At 38.9% G+C, this 23,553-nt stretch overlaps 2 protein-coding genes across 8 annotated transcripts; both read left to right on the top strand.

The window, feature by feature from the left end:
* Window positions 1–1,751: 1,751 nt before the first annotated feature.
* On the top strand, window positions 1,752–9,306 carry paqr5 (progestin and adipoQ receptor family member 5). The gene is made up of 8 exons (XM_005809595.2): window positions 1,752–1,859; window positions 2,312–2,439; window positions 5,848–6,053; window positions 6,307–6,433; window positions 6,588–6,629; window positions 7,115–7,205; window positions 7,599–7,743; window positions 8,525–9,306. The coding sequence occupies exons 1-8, from the start codon at window positions 1,806–1,808 to the stop codon at window positions 8,791–8,793; spliced, it is 1,062 nt and encodes a 353-aa protein (XP_005809652.1). The 5' UTR covers window positions 1,752–1,805; the 3' UTR covers window positions 8,794–9,306.
* A 1,744-nt stretch (window positions 9,307–11,050) lies between these two features.
* kif23 (kinesin family member 23) lies at window positions 11,051–23,278 on the top strand. Of its 7 annotated transcripts, XM_023332992.1 has the most exons (24): window positions 11,051–11,383; window positions 11,883–11,943; window positions 12,547–12,675; window positions 13,044–13,149; window positions 13,593–13,729; window positions 13,809–13,921; window positions 14,021–14,191; window positions 14,298–14,339; window positions 14,790–14,902; window positions 15,044–15,165; window positions 15,429–15,531; window positions 16,134–16,213; window positions 16,339–16,458; window positions 16,648–16,807; window positions 16,958–17,116; window positions 17,246–17,412; window positions 17,499–17,672; window positions 18,974–19,180; window positions 19,405–19,725; window positions 21,445–21,678; window positions 21,875–21,963; window positions 22,144–22,204; window positions 22,328–22,368; window positions 22,451–23,278. In XM_023332992.1, exons 1-24 carry the CDS (start codon window positions 11,370–11,372, stop codon window positions 22,464–22,466), a joined length of 2,940 nt encoding a protein of 979 aa, XP_023188760.1. In that variant the 5' UTR covers window positions 11,051–11,369; the 3' UTR covers window positions 22,467–23,278. The 7 variants fall into 7 exon arrangements, with proteins under 7 accessions (XP_023188760.1, XP_023188761.1, XP_023188762.1 ...); XM_023332993.1 differs by lacking the exon at window positions 14,298–14,339 and having other exon boundaries at window positions 11,052–11,383; XM_023332994.1 differs by lacking the exon at window positions 21,445–21,678 and having other exon boundaries at window positions 11,052–11,383.
* The last annotated feature ends 275 nt before the right edge of the window (window positions 23,279–23,553 follow it).

The following is a 23,553-nucleotide window of genomic DNA, read 5'->3' as shown; positions in this document are numbered from 1 at the left end:
GGGGTTTTGATTAAACTTTTTAATCAAATGAATTCCAAGGTCTGTAATTAATCGAAATGAATCGCATTTAAATCAGAGACCATTTATATACAAAACACCCTTTTCTAATTCAAAACCCCTTTTTGCACCTAAACCGTTAAATAAACACGAGTTCAAAGACATTTGAATTTATTGCTTTTAATCCGTCTATGTTTAGCAAATTTTAATGAAAAAAAAACCAAACATATATCGACAAAATAAACATTTTTATTCCATAAGCCCTTTTTACTACTGAATTATTGAATAAGTAGATTGATAAGATTAAGGATATTTATTGTTTTTAGTCATTATTTGGTTATTTGGATTATTCAACCATCAGATTGTTGAAAGTGCTACTATAAGCATTCAGCTTCCAAGTAGATATAAAGAAAATAAGGATTACTTAAAACTTTTGATTAGTCTAGAAAATAAAAATGAAATACCAAACCAAACACAGCTTCAGGTACACGACAGCAACATTCTTTCAACGGACGATTGTGTTTTCACGCTCTGCCTCTCACAGGTTATTACTCTGGTGCTTGACATTGTTTGAAGGGTAAATTTAGAAGAAGTACTCATTAACACAGATCACAACAGTAAAAACGGAGTCTGTGCCAACTCGGCTCTCAGTCACACACCCACACACCTACACACACGTATTGGCTGCTGGCTGCCTGTCATTACTTTAACGTTGTGTTTCTGCACTGGAGAGTCTCCATCAGTTCACTGGGATTTTCCACAGGATGGACTATTGAGGGTGGTTCTAAGACAAAAAAAAAGTGCTACTCGGGGATTGGACTGTTCTTAAGCTATAAATTACGAGTTTCCTTGATTAAGTGCAATTGAACGCTTCTAACAGAAGTTTCAGAATCCTCTGAGTTTTATTTGTATCAATGCTTTGAAATGAAAATAAAAATCTCACTCACTATCTCACTCTTGTGCTTGAACTGAGCCTGGCAGAGCGACCATTACTGGGGGTAAGCTGCTGTCACCAGCAACATACTGGGAGCTGTTCCTGTTTTATTTCCAATTCGAGCAAACAACAGCACATTTCACTTCCTAATACTGGCATCTTGTTTGTCTTCATTGCTGCAAAGTTTGAACAAGATAAGACACTCTGGAAGCTCTGATCGGACTGGCCCATCCCTCTACTGAGATCAGACGTCACGCCGAAAAGCAAAGGAGCTCTGTTTACTGTACTGACAGACTGATTCACACCCTTCATTCACCAGCCTTGCCTCGTCTGAACCCACCCAAAACCCGGGCGACATTCAGATTCGGTCTCGAGCTTCTTTTTTTTGTTGTTGTTGTTGTTGCAGAAAGTGGGCGAAATTATTTACTCCAGCGCCATTGTTTCTTTGTCAGTTGGTGAAACTTGAAATACCAGCTCCACTGTTTTGCAATGTCAAGATTTTGCATTTAGAAGAAGAGCTTGCATTCGTAGCATAATTCTAAAATGTTTTTAGCCAGTCCTCAAAACGTCCCTTCTTCTGCAAAAGTGAACGAGAATCAAGTGAATATTCTTTCCCCTTGTTGTGGGGAAAACAGTTGTTTGTGAGCGTACACCTGTTGTGCGCATACGGCCTCCACCTCCGCAGAGACAACGTGAGGGGGAGGAGGAGGAGTGGCTCACTGCACTGGATATTCCTGCCGGGTTTGAAGAGGAAGGAGTCGGAAGGGGAGGAACCCTGCAGACGGCATGGCAACACGCACCTTCATAAAGGCACACCCCGCCTGTGGCCTCAGTTCAGCTCTCCCCTCTCTCACGGCGGCGGCACCCTGCAGTCATGCTCAGTCTCATCAAATTTCCACGAGTCTTCAGCATCAATCAGGTGCCCAAAGTAAGTCCATCTTCACCGCACATTCACCAAAACACATGAACTGATTTCACCTCTTTTACTTTGACTTACCCGAGTCAGAGACAGGAGCGGTGGAGGATTGAGGAGAGCTTCCAGTCATTAGGAGTGAAGAAGATTTATGTGTTAAAGAATAACTTTTTAAAAAATTCTGTTCTTATCTTGCGCCGCACTTCACTTTCCCACTCATGTTATCATCCAGTTCAGAAGAAACATCTTTGGATTTACTTTGATTCAACTTTATTGCGAATGAATCTGTACCTCCTGGTTAATTTGTACCTCCTATATTAAACATTTCCTGCGGTAATAGTTCCTCCGTCTCACATGGAAATTCATTTTGGTTTGCCTGCAGAACAGAAGTGAAGAAACGGGTTGCTCAGATTTCTCTTAAAGGTGCAAGCCAAAAACAATGTTGTGTTTTTTTTTTCTGTGTGGAGGTTTTCCATGAGGACAGCATCATTTCTGGGTACCGGCACCCCAGGAGCTCCGCCACCGACTGCATCCTCAGCCTCTTCCAGATGACCAATGAGACGCTAAACATCTGGACTCACTTTCTACCCACCTGGTGAGCTGAAAAAGTTTAAGTATTTCAGTTTTTTTTGTTTTTTTTTTTTGCAATGTGTGCTAAAATAAAAATCAAACGAGACAGCTGACAGAATTTATATTCAGTTTTTTTTAAGAACAACACGCTGACCCTCGAAGCAGGGAAACTTTCTCTGATTTCATCCTTTGATTAAGCTTCTGTTATTCTGCAAATTTTTTTGTGTCAGTAACCTCGATTTGGCCGGATAGCACGTACCTGAATTAAAGAGGTAAAGCGATTACACAACAACACAAAACACCCAAAAAAACGTGTGCCCACGTCATGAGATGTGAATCACACACGTCCTGTAAAACCTGCAGGCCGAAGAGTTTTCCAGGCATCTCTTACATAATATCAGCTTTTTCTTTAATCACAGGAACATTCTTAGATTCTCGTGATTCCATTTTTATCTTCTAGAGAAATCTTCTCGACCTTGTGTACTATCCAGGTCCTGTACGGGATTAGATTAGATTTCTACATGCATATGGTTTTCCCAGTCTTTCACCAGTGTAACCTGAGACAGACTGAACATACTGACAGGTTTTGTTTTCAAGTCACCATCCCCAGCAGCCATGTGGTTCCCCCTCCCCTCTCTGCCTCACCATGTTTCCCTAAATATTCCCCAATTTTTCAGGCTTAGAGGAAATCCCTCTAAGTTTACGCATTTTATTCATTACTAAACTGATTTGCCTGTTGAATTTTTTCATTAACAAGGAGTAGATTCGATTATTCACGTGGCAAGAATAAGAGACATAATGGAAGTTACACATAGCGCCAAAACAATGACAACTTGTCAACGACGCAGGGAAAGGAGAGAATCTTTAGATTGTTGTGGTATTTGTTCCTTGAGAAAACATCAGAGTTTGTCTTGCAGATCAGCTGTGCATCAAATCACATTTTTTTTATAAAACGGTTGTCGCCAAAAGCCAATCTAATATTTTATTATAAAATTTAGTTACAACAACGAAAGCCCGCCCACCCAAGAAAAGAAAAAGATCTCTTTTAAAAAAGAGAGAAAAATACAACAGAACAGGGCAGTAAGCATTCATAGATTCCTTAACATACCCAGCCGTAATTGAACTGTTACATCAGTGAATTTTACAACTACATTTAAAAACGCTATGTGGCATCGTGACATGATCCTAAGATTCAGGCAAAGCAGATGACCAAATCCAAGCCTGATTCCCACGTACAGAAACATAAAAGAAGCAAAAAGGGAGACAGAAAAGAAACTTTCTGCTGACTGGGACGACCTGTCAGCAAATATTTACGGTTTAAATAATGAATAGGAGTATTTCCAGTATGAGCCGAACTTATAAAAATATCTCCAAAAAGACTCCAGATCTTGCCAGATTTGTCACTTAGATTCTGAACAGAATAACGGAAAACATGGAAACCCAACCAGTGTGCGTGAGCAGAACGGAAGTATTTTATTTCATTATTAAGGCAAGACAGCAAAAGAACGCCACAGGTGTTACATCAGTGATGTGTTTATCAACCACGCCTACTTTGTGATAGAGAGCATGGAAAGGGTCAGTGACCTCATTCAGGTGGAATTTTAATTTCAATTAGCCAGACACATGCTTTGTGTGGGTGTGCGGGCGTGGGCGTGTGTGTGTGTGTTTTTTTTTATCCCCTCGTCTTTATTCATCCCTGTAAACGCGAGGATTTCACCTCGACATTCCTCGGCTGTGGAATCACAAACATGTGTCCAGTAGTTAATAGAAAGTCTGATCAAATCTCTAAAAGGAGAAACCCCCTCATTTTGAAATTGTTTAGCAAAACTATCCTTTTTATTTTTACCCCCAAAAACCCAGTGTGTGTGTTTGTGTGAATATCTTAAAGTGGCTGCTGAGATCAGTGCCCCTCGTGGCCTCGCTTCACTTCCTCCCAAACGAGACGTCGGCTATTTTGGCTGCACTGTCTAAAAGACAAGAGGGGGGGTATGTTCATCAAACCTGTGTGTGTGTGTGTGTGTGTGTGTAGACGTGGGTCTGTTTGGAATATCGTGAAGACACACGGGTGCTTGTGTCAAGGGGGAGAGGCGGACCTAAAGGCCTGGCACTAATGAGCAGGTCTGCGCTTCAGGCTTTCATGCGTATTGCCACAATTAGCTAACTGCTCAGTGACGGGGAAACACTGAAGGCAACACACAACGCACACTGCAGCTGATCAGATCAGGTTGTTTGTGTAGTGCTCTTAGTTGTTATGTAACTGACTGGTGTGGAGGAAAAAAAAACTGGTTTAATTGAGGGATAATAATTCATAATTGTACTTTCTGAAGGAGCAGCGTCTACTTATTGTTGAATAATTGTGCTCATTATTTCGTAGGCTGTTTTCTTTCTAAGATGACCAGCTCTTGTGAACATTTATGAGTCACCTGCTATAAAAGTCTTATTTAACGCCTGTGCAAACAGAAGTGAACAAATAATACATTGTAGTACTAAATGAAAGCACTAAAGTTTCCCTACTTCGGTGCTGTAGTCTGGAAGGAAGAAGTCTGTTTATGCTGAACTCGCTCCCACATTTAGAGTCCAACCTGAAAAATGTCAGACACTGAATGTTGATATACCCCTTTGTTTACTCCTCTGCATACATTTCCTCATGTTGCTGACACAAAATAATTAATGTGACTTTTCCTGACACTGTTGTTTGAACATATGAGATGTTGTATGTTTTTTTCTCTTGGAGGTTTTATTTGGGACATTTGTGTTTTGGGTTTATTTCAGATCTTCTTCATCTTCGTTAAGTTTGTACATCTGCCAATTGTTACTTTAACAGCCCTTTGTTTTAAACTAGCATAATGTGAGAGATTTATCTTGCAAAGGGCAGAGCAGTTCACTACAAAAATAAACAAAAATCTGAAATTGTTACATATCATATGTGTGTCTCTTTGCTCTCATCTAAATTAGAGGGCAATTTAGTAATATTTAGTAATGTAAATAAAGTTTACTCACTTTGATCCCCTGTGTGTATTTCTGAGAGAAATACACTAATGATGGGACTTTTTTTTCATTCTATGAAACTCTAAAAAAAATCAGCACAGACAGTGACTATAAGTGACTATAAAAAAATCTTTTTTTTTTAAAAAAAAAAAGAAGATTTTTTAACAATACAGATCAGGCTACTTTGAAGGGCACACTATTGAACTCTCAACATTGTGAAAAACGTTTTCTGTTTACCCTCTTAAACGTACAAAATCGTTATTCCAGCTGTTGATGCAGTTATGGCATTTTTCACTCTTCAGCCTCTGCAGAAACATCATTGTTGCTGCTTTTGTGCTGTGGATAGTCACTGCAGTTGACACTGGCTATTACCAAAGATTTTTCTTTCTATCAGGCAGAAAAGTAAAATGTTTTTTGTTTTGTTTTTTTTTTTCTTTTTGGGCAGGTACTTTCTGTGGAAACTGGTGACGGTGGTGCTGATGCAGCAGGGATGGCAGGACTCCTTCACCTGGCCTCTGATGGTCTTCCTCCTCTCCTGCTGCATTTATCCGTTGGCGTCCAGCTGTGCTCACACCTTCAGCACCATGTCTCCGCGGGCGCGCCACATCTGCTTCTTCTTTGATTACGGGGCGCTCAGTTTCTACAGCCTGGGTGAGTGCATCCTCTCTACCCAGAGTCGTGAAAGTTTAATAGCTACCCTAGCTAACGATTTAGCTGCCCTTTTACAATTTGCTTAATACCAATATTTGCTTTGAATTACACAACATGATTGCAAAATGTCAGAACAGTTTGCCTTTGCTCTCAATGTGGAAGCATTTATTTAGTTAGAATATTATTTTTCATTGGCAAAGATCTATTTTCCTGATTTTAAGTAACTTTGAACGGTTGATTTGCGTTGCTGCAGGGACTGCAGTCGTTTATTCATTTTACGCGTTCCCCGACAAGTGGGTGAACAGCTCCTTTCATCAGTGGTACATCCCCGTCGCCATGGCCAACACGCTCATCTGCACCGTCCTGGCCTGCTACTCCAGGTATGACGAGGAAATGATCTGTTGCCACTTCTAGTAGAAGTATGTAAAGTTGAGTTTTATTCTTGAGCCAAGTGAAGATCGTCATACCTAATCGAAGATTATGTCATCATTAGCTAATTCCTAACCTTTCATCTCATCTCTCTCTGTCGCTCAGGCTTGGCTTTCCCTTCCTGCAATATAACCGTGACTTGAAAAGGTAAAGAGACTGCAAACAGGAAAAGAAAAACTTTTTGTTTGTTTGTTTGTTTTTATCATCTTCCAGAACATTTTTACACTGTGACTCAAGAAGTGTCGGAAAACCAAATTGCAGCCGCCTTCTAGACTTTACTCACGATTTGTCATGCGGCAGCCACGACAGATACTTGTTGCATATTTGGAGGAACTATTGAGCAACATGCTGCTCAGTGCAATGGGTGTTGGTTGACAGTGATTACAGGGACCAGTGTAGTCTGGTCCGTGTAGTTCCACACGGTTAAGTCAAACAAAGAGCAGCTGAATGTATTGCGTAACAATCGCCCTACTGTAAGAAAAGCAATGCTTATCCCGATTTCTGTCTGTTATGCATTACAAATGATGTCAACCAGACTCTAAATAGATCCTCATCAAGACTATTTGACCATGAAGAATTGTTAGTCCGTGTATTTTTATTGCACAGTCATTTAAAAAAATTTTTTTTTCCAGATTACCTGGGAGTCCAAGTTTCAGCAAATTCTTTCGCATCCTTGCCTTCGCCTACCCCTACCTGTTTGACAACATTCCTCTCTTCTACAGGGTACAACTGCTTTGATCCTCTTTACACTGTACACCTGCATCTTTGCACTCGGCTCACCTTGTAAAGTAGGATGTTATGTACTCTACTAAATCTTGATTAGGTTTGGATATTTTGTGTTTAATGGGCCAAGACATGTATAAATGCAGGTGGTTTTACACAACAGAAGACTAATAGTCTGTTACTAAATAGATGGAGACCTTCCTCACTCTTCTTTTGAGGTAGAATATTTTTCATTTTGGACTTTTCATTTAAATGCTTAACTGGCAGGCGTGCATTTATGACTTACATCTCAGCAGCGCTTCAGTTTAAGCCACATCAAGAGACGTTAGCATGCTCAACATGCTTTATAGTTCCCTGGTTTTCGCTGAGATCACGTTTGTGTCGTGTTCCCAGGTGTTTCTGTGCACGGGGGACGGCTGCACTGACAACGACACCAACATCCTCCACTACAAACACATCGCCTTGGCTGTCCTCACTGGCTTCCTGTTTGCCACCCGCTTACCTGAGCGCCTGGCACCCGGCAGCTTCGACTACATAGGTGAGATTCCTCCTCTGAGACGCAGTCATTGGTTTCAAGCTCTCATCATTCAGGTCAGGTCACTGCAGATAAATCTGTTGCCGTGCAAGTTGATTCAAATTCTTTAAAACTTAATGAATAGAAAACCAAACAAAGGCAAAGTTAGGATTCGTCACAAGCTCAGTGTTGGATTTGACAATCTTGAGAAAACTTTGAAAACGGGTACAAATAAAGTGCAAATCGTGCAAGACACCAACATTAATACAATACTTGTATGTTTGGAACAAATACTTAAGCAGTGTTTAAATGATCCACGTTTATAATAGCGACAGTATATCAAAAAACATATATAACCAACAATTGGTTGAACAAAGATAATACAGTCTGAACAAACTTAAGGACTCATAAATGTCAAGAAAATGTACTAACAAAAAACAAATCAAGCAAATTACAATATTTCTGACAAAAGATAAAGATGGATGCTACACACGCATTAAGCTCAGCTGCATGAAACAAACCTTTAATTACTTTTATTCAAGATATCCTGGATACACAGGAGCTCCGAAGTGAAAACGTATTGACCTGAAGCTTAATGTCGCTTTACAGCTACCTGTTTGATTTGATTGTGAAACATTCACATATTTTTCTTTCTTTTTTTCCGTTTTTGTGTTAAACATTGTGAGAAGGCGTTAATGCACAACCACTGCTGGCTCGCCGCTAACTAACAGCCAGTAAATCATTTGCTCTGTGGTGAAAGGTGAGAAGCTTTGACTCAAGTGCGACTCGACTGCTCCCCCTGCAGGTCACAGCCACCAGCTCTTCCATGTGTGCGGCATCCTCGGCACCCACTTCCAAATGCTGGCCGTAGAGCAGGACATGGTGACGCGACGCCCCTGGCTCACCGCTAACTCCGTGCCCGTCTCGTTTGCCAACTCTCTGGGCCCAGCACTGCTTTGCGTGGTGGTGAATTTGATCCTCATCTGCCTCTTTAGTCTGCCTCTCCTTTCTGGCCCGGCGTGGCAGAAAAGCAAACAGGGAAAAAATAAAAAGAAACTCTGCTCCTGCTACTAAATCTTAACCCAGGTTTTTAAAGATGAGTGAAAAGAATAGGGGGGTAAAGAGAAACGGTATACAAGCATTCAGCTGTGATAGCTGCTGTTAAAGTATTCAAGAGCTGAGCTGAAGATCTAGGGACGAGTTGCACAATACGCTTAGACACAATGAACATTTTAATGAAACTGGTTCTTGTATAGAGCAGCTGGTTTGCTGTATTATGCATCGGTGCTTCATATGTTTGTACAGAGGTGTGTGTGTGTGTGTGTTTTTTTTTTTTACTGTGTTCTCTGAGTGTCATACATGTGGTGAATGAAGAGACTACAGGGAACAAAAATGATGTCAAGTTCAAAATTCACTTTTTTAATTTAGAATTTACAGGCTGAGATTGTCGCTTTAACCCTCCTGTTATGTTCGTCTCTAGGGTGCAGCAAAAATGTCCGTGGGTCAGTTTGACCCGGGGAGTGTTTAATCATGCAATAGCGTCAGAAACCAAAAAGTTCCTCCAAAACATTTTTGTATCTGATTATTAACTCCAATACTAACCATTTCAATCAATATTTGTGCAATGATGTTTTTTTTATTTCTCAGAAATTAAGGATCAATGACAACAACCTAGTCATTTACTCATTTGGACATAAAGAATTTACACTTTTAATGTCCACAGGAACAGAAAAGATTCCCGTCAAAAGTTGTGCGAACACCTGCTTTCTCGCAGTTTCCTAGTGGAGTAGAGAGTAGTTAGAAAGTGGGCTTGTGTGTGTCGGGGTGTGCATGTATGTGTGTGGTGTGTTGTGTTTGTGTGTGTGTGGTGAAATATGGTTCATAGCTGCAAGGAAACTTATAGAAATGCACATTTTTTAATCTTTTTTTTGCACTTTAACCTGACTGCCGGGTCAAATTGACCCGAACAGTATGTATGTAAAAAGTAGACCCAGGGGTTGGTACAAATGTGTAAAATGAATACATTTTCAATTTATATGTAGAGTGCACCTATTAAGAGAAATAGAAAAAGTTTCATGCAAAAAAAATACTTTCAACTATTTTAAAAAATGTTTTAAACTTTAAAACAGGTCAATTTGACCCAGAACATAACAGGAGGGTAAAGTTGTCACGTTCATAACTCTCAGGTCTTTTAGACGGCACTGTTGAAGGGTTTGTTATGATCGGCATAGTGATGGCTTCATAAATTGTGCGGTTACTCATGGTGTTGAAACTATTAACCAAGGATATAAAACATGTAAAAAGAAAGTATTTAAGTTCAAATGTATTTATTATAATTTTTCAAAATAAAATTCAAACCAAGTCTGAATTTTGTTTTTTATTTGAATCACTGTCTTGCCCATTCGTCCATCATCTATAGTCTATGCCCAAAAAATAACCCACAGATACTTAAGTGCCAAAATGCTTGAGCGCTCTTCTCATAATACTTTGCACAACCTTACCAACAGGGCAGCATTTAGTTTTTCTAAAATGTGCCACATGGTTAAAGAATATAGAAAAATATATGTTTGCATCTTTTTCTTATCACAATCTTTAGATTGTCCAGAGTTCTGGGTCCTCTCTTCTGCTCTTATGCTATTTCTCACGTCACTCCGCAGGTTTTCCATAGAATTTGACTCTGGTATAAGAAAGGTATGTTTTAAACTTTTTCTATTTTCTGGTGTGCTGACATTTTCCTGTGTTTATTTGGCCATAAGACGTAGATAATACTCTTGCTGAAAGACCTGGGGATTTCCCCATTTCAGTTTGGTAGAAGGCACAAGATTGTTATTCAATACCTCTTGGCATTTTATGAGTTTTGAGATATTTAAGCTCCCTTGCCATTCTGCTTACTTGTGCACATCAAGCACATCATTAACATGGGCCTTCCTCCACCGTGGTCACCAGTGGCTTAAATAACTTTACCTGTTTTATTTATGCTCCTGAAGAACAGAAAGTAGATTAATTGGACACTGAACAGAAAAAAAGAATGGATAAAAACATTCTTTTGATTTATAGATTTTTAAAAGGGTTTAAAAATCTATAAATTCAGAGTTAGCAACAATTAAAACAGTTGTGATTTTATGAAATATATTTATTTCTTAATACACAATTTTTCACACCCTAGATGTACCCAAGTTAATCATCAGATCTCCCTCCACCCCCATTTTTAAACAATTTGTAAAGCAATGCTTATTTTTATTTTCTTTACTTTAATTTTTTATTAAACATTTTTCTTGGAAGTAAATCTGATTTTTTGGTAGTATAGTAGGAGAAAATTAAGCAAAAAATAACTAAATAATATTGTACATTTGTAAATAAAAATTCTTATAGAAACTTTATGCTTCACATAAGGGTTCTGCAGCTTTTGATAGACAAAAAAAAAAATCCCGTGAAAGTTGTTTTTCATCGTGTTTAATCACTTTACCTGATCCTGAACAAAAAGCACTGTAAACGGTTTTTCTAGGCGGGGGCGGGACTTCCTGCTTTGCTCTGCGTCTAATTGGTTGACGTCCATGACTACCGGAAGAAACGTCGTATAAGAGGGAACATTTCAAATCGTGAACAAGAGGCGCTTCTGAGCAGCTGAGAGGATTTTCATTACATAAACAATGCAGCGAGCTGGGTCAGTATTACACATACCTTTTCTAAAAAATGGAACATGTGCTCATAAATTATGACCAGAGTTAGAATCACACTTGGAGCTTATTTGAAGTTTAGGATTTTTTTCCCCCCAGAAAATGTCTTAACCTGCTTATTGTAAATGTCAGATTAGCTACAAGTCGTTAGCTACAATTACGGTTGGTAAACTGCCAACCTTCTTCTGTGATCCCAGGACCCATTTTCTAACAGTCTGATGTTTAAAACTGTATTGAACAAAGATATTGTAAAGCTGTACTCGACTGGTGAGCATAAATTTAACTTCATGTCTTTGTTTATCGAAAGCAAGCGGCATATGCGCTTGCTAGCTTACGGTCACAATGACAAAAAGCTAGCGGTGATCCAGTCATATATCTCTGTTAGGATTTCGCTGAAATGTTTTTCTTAGCTTGTGTAATGGTCCACATGACGGTAGTGAATTGTAGTAGCTTTTGTTTTATATTAACTGGGTTACTCTGTCGCAGGAAAGGGAGGACTCCTCGAAGGCCCAAAAAGCCAAGCAACATAGAGAAAGATCCCGTGGGGGTATGTGACATTCTGCAGACATCTGGAGGATTACATAGAGCAAAGTTAAAACAAGACGCTGCGTCACCAGCTAGTTGCTCATTTTCTGTTCCAGCTTTTCTTAAGTAGCTGATCATGTATGGAAATCTTCATCTTTTTTTTTTTTTTTTGCCGTGACTTTAGAAGAGTGGTACCTAAACTCAGATAAATCGACATTAATGTATTCAAAATTCAAACGTATGGCATTTTACCAATAATGTAACAACGTTTGTTATGCGGCATAAAATATTCTTAATAATTATATAAAATGTATCCATCTTCAAAAATACAATGTATAGTTATTAGTGTGGCTACAGATATTCGACTTTGACAAATAAGCATTTATTTACATACTTTATTTTTCCAAAAAGAACAGAACTAACATAAAACAAACGTATTCTCTTAGCTATACATTCAGATGATTGCGATTTATATTTGACATTGGGAATTGTTCTCTACCTTTTACCTTAATAGTTGATTAGTTTAAAAAAAGGTGATATGAAATGTATAATGGAATACTTTGAATTACATTAAGGTAACATAGAATATATATATATATATATTTTTTAAAACTATTTATTCCAGGTTTATTGCCGCATACGTCCACTTGGTGGAGAAGATGAGGAATGCTGTGTTGAGATGATCAGCAGCTCCACCATTCAGCTTCATGCTCCCGATGGACTGAAAGCAAACCGCAATGGTGAATACAAGGAGGTATGTACTGTATGTTACATATGAGTTAGTGAGTGCAATATTGTATTTGAAATGACTGTCGGATTTTTCAAGTTCTATACATTCATGGAAAAAAAGATTATATTTAAAGAGACGCTAAAGTGGATGGTATTTGACCGAACATTGTGATAAAATTAGGATTATTTACTATTATTTCAGTAATTGTACGACTGAATGCTGTCCTAGTGCCACACCACCCTGGGCTAAAAAAACATACAGGAAAAAAGTATGCACAGCTAATGAGTTGTATAACCAAACATCAGCAACTGTCTCCACTGTAACAAATTTAACATGGTTATTTTTTGAGTGTTTATCGGATGACTTTGCGTTTCCATTTGTCTCTCCTGTAGACACAGTACTGCTTTAAGAAGGTGTTTGGTATTAAAACAACTCAAATTGAGCTGTTTGAAGATGTCGCCAAGCCCCTCATTGAGGACCTCATTCACTGTAAAAACGGTAGGTGAACTGGGACTTCAAAGCATTTTCTTAACAGTTAACAGTCATTCAGTTATGTAAAGTGTCAAATGTTTGCCCTTTGTCTACATTTGAGTCAATAAGATTTTTTCCTGTATGGACAAAATACTTGTTATAAATTCAGTCATTCAGCTCTAGTATATATATATATATATATATATATATATATATATATATATATAAAGTAGATTACAAATGCCAATTTCTTGGCTATTTGTTTAGTTACCTGTTTGAAGTGAGTTAAGAGTATATTTCTCAAGCATTCTGAAATGAAGCTTAAAAATAGAGTTTTTATGTTTTTGTGCTTGGTAATTATATTTTTTCATGCTCAAGAATAAGTTAACAGCAAATTTGATTTGACTTGGCCATTCCCAATATGGCCACCTCAACTTTCTTGTCTATAAAATGTGTGACTGTGTTGGCAGGTTTGCTGTTTACATACGGTGTGACAGGAAGTGGTAAAACGTACACTATGACCGGCTCGCCTGGAGAAGGTGGACTCCTTCCTCGTTCTCTAGACATGCTCTTCAACAGCATCGGGCCTTTTCAGGCCAAAAGATTTGTAAGATAAATAATGGTTTATATGTTTGATCTCTCAAAACGTTCGAGGCAGATTTATTGAGGCGCAAGTGTCACTTTAGGTGTTTAAACCTGATGAGAAAAATGGAATTGAGGTTCAGAACCAGGTTGACGCTCTGCTTGAGAGACAGAAGAGAGACAACCAGCAGTCGGTTCCCAGAACGCCGTCTTCCAGGTATCTGGGTGGTTCTGGAATACTATCCTCATTTTTCGGCACTATAGTTTCTGGCTTATCAAGCTGGTTTCTTTTCATTTTTGAATAAATCGATTGTAGGCAGCGGGCAGATCCGGAGTTTGCGGATATGATCAACCCAGACCAAGCGTGTAAATTCGAGGGCGTCGACGAAGACTGCTGCTACAGCGTATTCGTGTCCTACATTGAGATCTACAACAACTATATCTATGACCTCCTTGAAGATGCTCCATTTGATCCAGTCAGACCAAAGTAAGACTGTTTAAAATGAGTTGATGCTTTTCTTCTTTACAGATGAGTTGTTTTTTTAACCTATAAGATCTATATTTGACAAATGACCAATCCCTGCTTTCGATAGGTGGCTCGATGGAAACACACCAGTATGGAACAAAGAGTTCATGTATGTGGCCCAGTAATGCAGATTAGCTCTTTAGTTTCCACCCCATTTACTGTTTGTCATACATGAACCTTGGCTGTAGCTGATTGGTTGCATACGTCGTTAGTCTGTTTCCATCCCTTTAACCCACTGCCTGGTCTTAACAGTGATGACTCCCAACTAGCTCTGTGAGATATCTGTGGCTGTCCTCTTGTTACCTTTGCTCCTTATTATCACTGATAAGGACACAGAAGATGTCTCTGAATGGCTTGGATGCTGCTGTGCATACCTGGCGTGCTTGTTCCCCTTGAATGAACTTGTGTCTCCATAAATCTTTTGTTCCAACATCGCATAAAATGTTTGGTATTCAGCTTTGCAGCTTGGCTTACGAAAGCAGAGGATGATTATTTTACAGTGTTCATCTAACAGTGTTTTTGGGGTTTTTTTTGTCGTTTCATTATCACCACGTTTCAGGCCTCCTCAGTCAAAGATTCTGCGTGAAGATCAGAATCACAACATGTATGTGGCCGGCTGCACAGAAGTTGAAGTCAAATCCACAGAAGAGGCTTTTGAAGTCTTCTGGAAAGGTCGGTGAAGGTTTTCTGTATCAGTACAGGGGTTATGGGCAAATTGAAGGATTTAAAACATCACTGTCTGTTTGTTTTTAATATTTAAATTCTTCTTGCCAGAATCTTGATGTTTCATATTGCAACTCTGTATTTGTTTAGGACAAAAGAAGAGACGGATAGCGAATACTGAGCTCAACCGAGAGTCCAGTCGCTCCCACAGTGTGTTCACAGTGAAGCTGGCCCAGGCACCTCTAGATGCTGATGGGGACCATATACTGCAGGTGATTGGCTGCTAAGATTGTTTATTTTAATTTCTTATACTTAAAAACGTATATTGAGGAAGAGTTTTACAATTGACATAAAACGCTATTAAACAGGAGAGCAGTTAATTACCAATAATGTGCAAATGTATGCATTTCTCACACAAGTGAGGACAGAGATGTTAATTTAGGACTTGAGGATGTCATATCCTACAGGATTACTTTTCTACTTTTCTTGAGCTGTAAAAAGTAGAACTTACATAGTCCATTTGCTGCTCAAACAGGACAAAAGCCAGGTGAATGTGAGCCAGCTGTGCCTGGTTGACCTGGCGGGCAGCGAACGCACCAGCAGAACCAGAGCAGAGGGAAGTCGCCTTCGAGAAGCAGGTCGGTTTAAATCGTTTCAGCTCATTTCCAACCATAAAAATAGAACTTCCACACAATGTATTAGAACGACCAAAACGAGTTTTTGCTCATCGGCATATGGAGTAGATTTATGGAATGCATTAAATGATGATTTTGAAAAAAAGTAGAAATATAAACTAGCTTAAAAAATTGTTTAAAAAAAAAAGCTTACTGGGAAATATGTTAAGATGAGTGTTTCAAAGTCCATAAATGATATTAAAAAATGTTTAAGTAATTCTATGTTTAAAGATGAGAAAGTGAAATTTAAATGTCATGTAAGGTGGAAATAATTTAAGTTTATCTGGTGTTTGGAGATTTAATTGTCTATAAGTTGATGAGTATGAAAGAGTTTGGACCTCATAAGATCTTGTGTCTTCTACCTGCTCCTTTTTGAACAGACGATATAAAATTGCATGTCAATTGGGCATAATAAGTTTTTAATTTTACTTTTTTCTTCTTTCTTGCTTTTACTTTTGTCTGTTCGAAATTAATAAATGTAAAAAAACCCAACATTTTTACATCTCTCAAACATTTTCACAATTCATTCAATTCAGAGATTTTTTTTTTCTATGTTTAATCTACAGGTAATATTAACCAATCCTTGATGACCCTGCGGACATGTATGGAGGTCCTGCGTGAAAACCAGATGTGTGGAACTAATAGGGTTTGTATCTCAACACTGAACCATTTCTATCTGTTTCTGGTTCGCTACCTTGCTCTGTAACCTTTATTGTTTAAACTTTCTTTAATTTTCTATTCACTCTCTGATACCCTTTGTGTTTTCTTCAGATGGTGCCCTACCGAGACTCTAAAGTCACACATTTGTTTAAAAACTACTTTGATGGAGAAGGAAAAGTCAGGATGGTTGTCTGTGTTAATCCCAAAGCTGAGGATTATGAAGAAACCTTGGTAACGGTCTCCGTTTTGTACAACTCCTGCTTAACTTTGGAGTCTTTTCTGTATTTGGCCAAAATGTTACTTGCTTAGGTAGCATGCACAAGTTAATGCTATTTTTAAAACATTTTTGGATTTAATTTGGCCTCCATTTGCAACCTAGCAGTTTAGTTTCACATAAGTGTTGCATTGTGTGTGCTGCAGCTGGTAATGCGCTTTGCTGAGATGACCCAGGAAGTGGAGGTGGCTCGGCCGGTGGACCGTCCGATCTGTGGCCTGACACCGGGACGCAGGCAGAGGAACCAGGCATTCAAAGATGAGCTGTCACGCCGACTGGAAGAAAGAGGAGGTCCTGTTAATGGAGGTAAACTACACCTCGAAATTTGTACTTCTCTGCAGATTAGAGCCTTATTACTTAAAATCATGTGGACTGTGTCGTTTTAGACTATCTTACACCTTATAAAATAAACAGCAAAACCAAAACTCTCATGATTTAATGTCGTCTCCTGTAAAGATCCAATTCAGCTGAACCAGCTCATTGAAAGCCTCCCACCACTGCCTCCCTGCGAGCTCTCAGATCCCTCTGATGATCAGACGTTGCCCCGTCTGATGGAGGTTCTGGAAAGACGGTATCGTATCCGTCAGAAGATGACTGAACAGTTCAACCAGACTGGTAGGATTTTTATTCTGTTAACCTACAGATCGTCATATGAGCGTTTTTTGGCCATAAATAACTACACAAAAAAATCTAAGCAGGAAATGTCAAGATGAATTATGCGATTTTTTTTTTTTTTTTTTCCAGCAAATAATATGAAGTACACGCTCCAGCAGTTTGAGAGTCAGTTCAGTTCTAAGGAGAACGTACTGCATGATCAGCGAAGCAAACTGGGGGAGAAAGACAAAGTCATTGCAAACCAAAGGACAGAGATTGAACGACTGGAAAAAAAATCCAAGACTTTAGAATACAAGGTCTTGATCTTTCTACATTTTGCTGAAGTAATTTGACATTTGTAAGTGAGGTCGACTTTGTCCTCACTCCCGATCCTCCTCTGCAGATCGACATCCTGCAGAAAACGACAGAGATGTACGAGCAGGACAAACGCTCTCTTCAGCAGGAGCTGGAGGGCAGAGAGCAGAGGCTGCAGAAGGAGTTGGCAGAGAGGAGGCGCATGGAGCAGCGGATGCAGGGCATGGTGACGGACACCAAGCTCAAATGGGAGAGGGAGTGTGTAAGTAGAACAACATGGATGCACCAACATACACTGGGTTTCTAACAGGGCTAACAACGCTGACTTAATATGACTTATGAGTATATCTGCCAAACTATTGAAATTTTTTTTGCACATTTCTGTAAAAAAAAAAAAAGAAGAAAAAAATCACTTTTTTTTTTTAAAACATAGACATGTCTGGATAAGTTTTTGATTTTTAAAATGTAAAGTAAAACTCCTAGTACAAGAATAGGATAACTAAGTTTTTTTTTAATTATTATTATTTCTATTGCAGTCGCATCATGTCCAGCTTTTATAAACCTCATGGTATTTAATCTCACTGTAGAGATTGGCAAGTAGGTACTTTGTGATTTATGAAGATCAACACACATCTGCCTTAGTTAATTGTATGTTCTCTTGTTTTTTCCATTTTGAAAAGTCTAAAAATGTAGAAGTTCCCAGATGTTACTAGTTCACTTAAAAAAACAACAAAAAAGGTAAAAAAAATTACTTAAATGAAAGCAGATCAACCAATTTATAGGAACAGGGGATTTATTTCCACTGAATGAGGGGAAACTTTAATTAGAGGTTAGACCTTTCTAAGTTTTTGTTGTGAGATTGCTGTTGCTATAGCAATGCTATCAAAAGTGGAGGGCACTGTAAAACGGAACGTCAAGCTTGTGTTGGCAACTGAGAACTACAGTGTTTTCAACAATTGTGACATTTTGTTTGTTCAGTGTTGACATTCGGAGAAAAGTTTATGCTCTGTTTAACGGGTTAAGAAAATGAGATTTGTATTAAAAACGGTAGAAATCTGATGAATAGTTTTCCCAAAGAAACATCTTACCAATTATTTCAGTACCACTACATTTTTAGTCAGTGATCATAAAAAAGCAAGCTGTGTCTTTACCGATACTTGCAACCATTAGATACTCAACAGAAGCAGATGGCAAGAAACAAAAATGGATGTTTTTGCAGGTGTTAAAGCACATCCTGCTTCATCCTCCTTTCAGTCTAATCTGTCTTTAGACTGACAACTGTGAAATTTCTTAATTTTGATAAGTTTAATTGCCGATTAAATCCAGTTCAGTAGAAAGTGTGGATTTCAGCCTATTGATTGACGCGTCTCTAGTTATAATGTTGGGCGATTTGGATATAATTTCCTCATCAGTGTTGAATCAACGAACATACGGCACACGGTTATTGATTCACTCCGACTTACCGCCAATCTAAGATTTAATGGTTAGACGGGTATGAAATATCTTTTTAATATGCTGATAACTCGTAATCATTTCCCGATTTTGTATTTGTTTTCTTTTTAGGAGAGGCGAGTGAACGCCAAGCAGCTGGAGCTGCAGAACAAGTTGTGGGTGAAGGACGAGAAGCTGAAGCAGTTAAAAGCCATCGTGACGGAGAACGGCGGCGCTAGCGGCGGTCCCGCCGAGCCGCCAAGGAAGCCGGAGAGACCCTCCAGAGAGAGGGATAGAAACATAGTTGAGAAGCGCTCAGCTTCTCCTACACCTCTCTCTGTAAGTTTGTTATTTCACACTGGGACTCCACTAATCTCTATTAACTTGACTCAGTGTGGCGATTTTGCATGCCACTAATAATTATTGTGATCCAGTTAACTGGGATACGCTGCTGTCCACACCAGCTGTTTCTGTTGTGTGTGTGTGTTTTGTCGTTTGTGTATTTCTGCTTTCCTTTAATTCATGCCACTCATCACACCTTACCTCATTCCCCGACTTTGCAGGATTTAGGCCAAACGCCTCTCAGCCAAAACCGAGCCAGTGTTAGAGGAGTTCAGGACCCCGTCCCCACCTCCGCTCCCTCCTCCTCTTCCTCATCCTTTCCCTCGGTCGCCTCCTACATTTCAGATTGGGAGCAGAGGTTCCCTTTAGACTCAGGCAGCCAGTCTAGACAACCAGGAACGCCCCAGTTTGGCAGCAGGACTCCCACCCCATGCCACGGCGCCAGCAGCGTGGGTCGCAGGAGAGGCCGGCGCTGGGCCCCAGAGACTGAGGTCCCTCATGCAGCGTCTGTCTATGAGCTAAACAAAGAGGCAGGCACAAGGGTTAGTGTGTTAGTAGCTGTCCTAAAAAAGTATTCAACGCTTCGCTTGAAGCCTGTAGCGTCGGCTTTGCCTTGGTGTAGAGCAGCTACCATGGAGTGTGCTTGTTTAGTAGAAACATTGGCATAGACTAGAATTCCTGCTTTCTGCTCTTGGAGACGTAGATCGTTGAAGCTTTCGTTTGCGTCATCTTTCCCTTTATAACTGCGAGCTACTTTGCTGTTTCTGCATGCTGCATCCCAGAGTAGTTTCCTTTTTAATGTCGTACTGTTGACTTTTAGATGTGTATTTAATAAAATAAACATCTTTCTGGTAAGTAGCAATAGCAGCATCACCAGAGCTCCTTGGAAGTGTATTGCATACATTATTATCATTTTTGTAAAACGGATAATTCAAAATTGGAGTGCAGATAATAACCTCTGTAGCTTCAGCTTTATCTCTGTTAAGGAATTTGGAAAAGTGAAGATTTTGGAAGGAAGCTGAAAAGTACAGTTTTGGATATTACATTCCAGGTGTCATGAATTCACACTTGGCATGCAAATAATATATTTAGACTGTTGGATTGGATGACTTCTAGTGTTGTGCAGCTCTAGGCCTGAGATGGTTCAGTTCAATCTTGAGTGACGCCAAAAAGCAAAGACAGTTGATAAGACTATCCATAAAATGATGCATGTCTGCTCTCACTCAAAATTTCCTCTAAAAAGTTAAGTCCAATTAAATAACACTACAGGGTTTTTAAAATAAACAGCAACATTTACGTGATCTTTTCAGACCAGAGTGTGTGACGTAGTGATCATACCCAGAAGCAAAGCTCCACCATCAACACTTTGAACCAGAGATTTTGTCAAGGTTGAATTTTGAGTAAAGTGACAGTTACAGTCCTGGGAAAGTACTCACTTGTAGATTTATTTACTTTTTGTCACACTTGTTATTTAACATCAAACATATTTTAAAACAATAACTTGGATATAGAGGAAATGTAGTTTGTAAATTAAAATCTCATTTGTTAAGGAGGACAAAACCTATCCAGACCAGCCTGTCTCCCCAATACAGCGTTTGCAAGAGTTGGCAGTGACTCTTTGCAGAATCATTTTAATTCATTCAGATTTGAATAGCCTGGTTAAGGTAATTCCACAGCATTTGAAAAAGATTTAAGGGCAGTCTTTGACTAGGCCACTTCAAACCCCTCCCTGTTTCTTTCTTCTTTTTTTTTTTTGAGCCTTTCAGAGGTGGACGGTGTATGATGTGCTCAGTTTCACACCAGTTGTAATCTGGCACACTTTTCAGAAAGTTCCACTGTTCAGTCTCTCCAGTGCACAGAATAAGTGTTGAAAAATTGCTTTCCACCACATCATGAATCTATTGTAACGCATACAAAATTCTGTGTCATTTGCTCTTGGAATAAATAATTTTGGCTTGTTCCTTTGCATGCTAACCATTCTTTAGTTTAGTGATCTTTGCTCACTGAATCTCACTCTTGGGAAATGTCCTGTGATTAGAGGGATGTATTGCTGATTTTCTGCAATTGGAATGATTTTCACACAAATGCAACAAAATCCATCTACTGATGCCTTATTCTACTTCCAGCAATACTGTTCTTTTCACAAGAAGTTGACCGCCTTTCATGATCAAGCTTCCCTGCTGACCACTGCACACTTTTTAAAAAAAAAAAAGAATCACATGTAAATAACTGATTTTTGTTTCTCACTTTGGGATCACCAGACGGTTCCACCGGTTCATCCAATGCACAGGCGCTCACACTCTGCGGGTGGGGAGAAATGGGTAGACCACAAACCGGCCTCTAATTTGGATCTAGACACTGTAATGCAGCCAATCATACCCAATGCGATCAAGGTGTCGACCCCGAACGAGAAAGCTCTGTCTAAATGCCACAAATATGTGCTTAGACACCAAGAGCTTGCCTCTGATGGGGAGATCGAGACCAAATTGATAAAGGTAAAACTACTTGATTTCCTTAACTTGACATTTTTGTGCATGGATTTGACAATTCAACCTATTCACATCTGGCGAAACCTTCCTTATTGGGGTCTTGATTTGATTAATAATCGGCCTGTCTTACTACTTTTTCCGACAGACTGGTACTCATATTGATTTTATTTTTTTTTTTATTACTATTATTTTACTCCAACAGGGCAATGTTTTTAAGACCAGAGGTGGAGGGCAAGCAGTGGAGTTTACTGATATTGAGACTCTAAAGCAAGAAGACCCAACAGCACCAAGGTAAAGTCTTTGACCCAATGCGTTGCGCTACACTGTTCTTACCATGTTGATGTGGTACATAAAGACATGTTCAACATCCACCTAATTGTTCCAGTCTTTTAAAGAATGTATTCGAAAACTGTTGAGTTTTGCTTTGTCCAAGTTACTAATAGAGACACTTCGTGTTTTGTTTGGCTTTAGTCGCAAAAGGCGATCCGGCTCTAGAGAGGGACCGGCTCAAACAGACGACATTGAAAACAGGGTAAGCTCAAATAAATGTTTGAGCTTACTGATTTTTGTTTTATAAATATTTAGTATATAATGCTGTTCTATGCATATTGTTGTTAGAATAACTCCCTCTTTTTTGTTTTTCTCCCTGTTAAAGCCTCCAGTGGCAAACATCAGTTCAAGCCATGGGTATCAAAAGTAAGCAAAACCATGCATCGATTGTATTGTAGTTTGTCATTTAAGGTCAAAATCACTTTTATTAATGTTGTTTTTCTTCTAGACGGAGAAGACCTTAAGGTGCTGCAGAGGTTTTTTTCTTTTCCCCACACACTCGAACTGTTGCCTGTCAAATCAGTAAAGGGGGAACTATGCATCTGACCGCTGTAGAACCTTTCTGCTATTTCTGATTATATTAAACTTTACTATGGTGCAATTATAATTTAATCATCGCTTAATGATATATAAAGTGTTATTTGTTGGACTTTTCCTACAAGTAAGTGCTTTTTTTATTGCTCTTTAAATGCTGGAAACTCTTGTGCTTGAAGACTGAGAGGTGGTTAATGACCACATACGTGCTGACTGTACCTTGTGTCTTTTGTCTGCTTTATGCTGCCACCCAAAGTATCTGTGCTGTGGAAATGTTTGTATTTTTGTTTTGTTTTTTTGTCTTTGCTTATTTTTTTTCCTCGCGTCTTTTGATGCATTACATGTCGACAGGCGTTAATGTACACATCTGATCGCAAAAAACTATTTTTAGGATTTTCAGCACGTGGACCTGCGGATGTAAAAATGTTGTGCTGTCACGCAGTGCAGCTGACCCCCTCTAAATAACCTTTTTTATCTTTTCTAAACAAGTGTAGCACACTAGGAGTTTTGGTGGCATTAAATTTATTTGGACACCATGTTGTAATTACTATTCTGTCCTCAAAGAGTGATTTTAGTTTTATTTTCGGACCCCGAGCCATACCGGGCTTGGTTGGCATGGTTTTAACCTCGTTTGGAATGGTTTCAGGACTGAAAGTAAAGCGCCGTCACATATGTACATGCAAATGTATTGGAAGTGGTGCAAAATGAATTGCGAATCAAAATTAAAAAAAGTTTTTTCAAATTTATTGTGAAAGGTGAATTTTCTTTAATTTTTTTTAATTGCACTAATCTTGATTTTTCAGAGTAAAACGACAAACCTGTTGGAACAACAATCTTAAAGTAGCTATTTTTCTTTTAGTCCTGAACTTGATAAAGATTTGACATTTTGATGAGTGAATAACAGAAATATGCATCTATCAGGTTACACATTTATTCTAGTGAAAACAAGACATGGACAACTAATTTCTACACGAGGTAAAATGATCTAAACTACTTGCATTTGTTAATTTTTTGAGT

This window comes from Xiphophorus maculatus, chromosome 4 (assembly GCF_002775205.1).
Source record: "Xiphophorus maculatus strain JP 163 A chromosome 4, X_maculatus-5.0-male, whole genome shotgun sequence".
Classification (NCBI taxonomy): domain Eukaryota; kingdom Metazoa; phylum Chordata; class Actinopteri; order Cyprinodontiformes; family Poeciliidae; genus Xiphophorus; species Xiphophorus maculatus.
The sequence above is the reverse complement of the archived record's forward strand: the minus strand, read 5'-3'. Positions and strand labels throughout refer to the sequence as shown.

What these genes read in the sequence shown, in the direction of transcription:
- paqr5 (XM_005809595.2), top strand. Translation starts at nt 1,806, where the DNA reads ATGCTCAGTCTCATCAAATTTCCACGAGTCTTCAGCATCAATCAGGTG. An exon ending in GCATCAATCAGGTGCCCAAA is followed by an intron (nt 1,860 to 2,311) that starts GTAAGTCCATCT and finishes TTCTGTGTGGAG; the next exon opens with GTTTTCCATGAGGACAGCAT. An exon ending in ACTCACTTTCTACCCACCTG is followed by an intron (nt 2,440 to 5,847) that starts GTGAGCTGAAAA and finishes CTTTTTGGGCAG; the next exon opens with GTACTTTCTGTGGAAACTGG.
- kif23 (XM_023332992.1), top strand. An exon ending in CCTCATTCACTGTAAAAACG is followed by an intron (nt 13,150 to 13,592) that starts GTAGGTGAACTG and finishes CTGTGTTGGCAG; the next exon opens with GTTTGCTGTTTACATACGGT. An exon ending in TCGAGACCAAATTGATAAAG is followed by an intron (nt 21,679 to 21,874) that starts GTAAAACTACTT and finishes TTACTCCAACAG; the next exon opens with GGCAATGTTTTTAAGACCAG.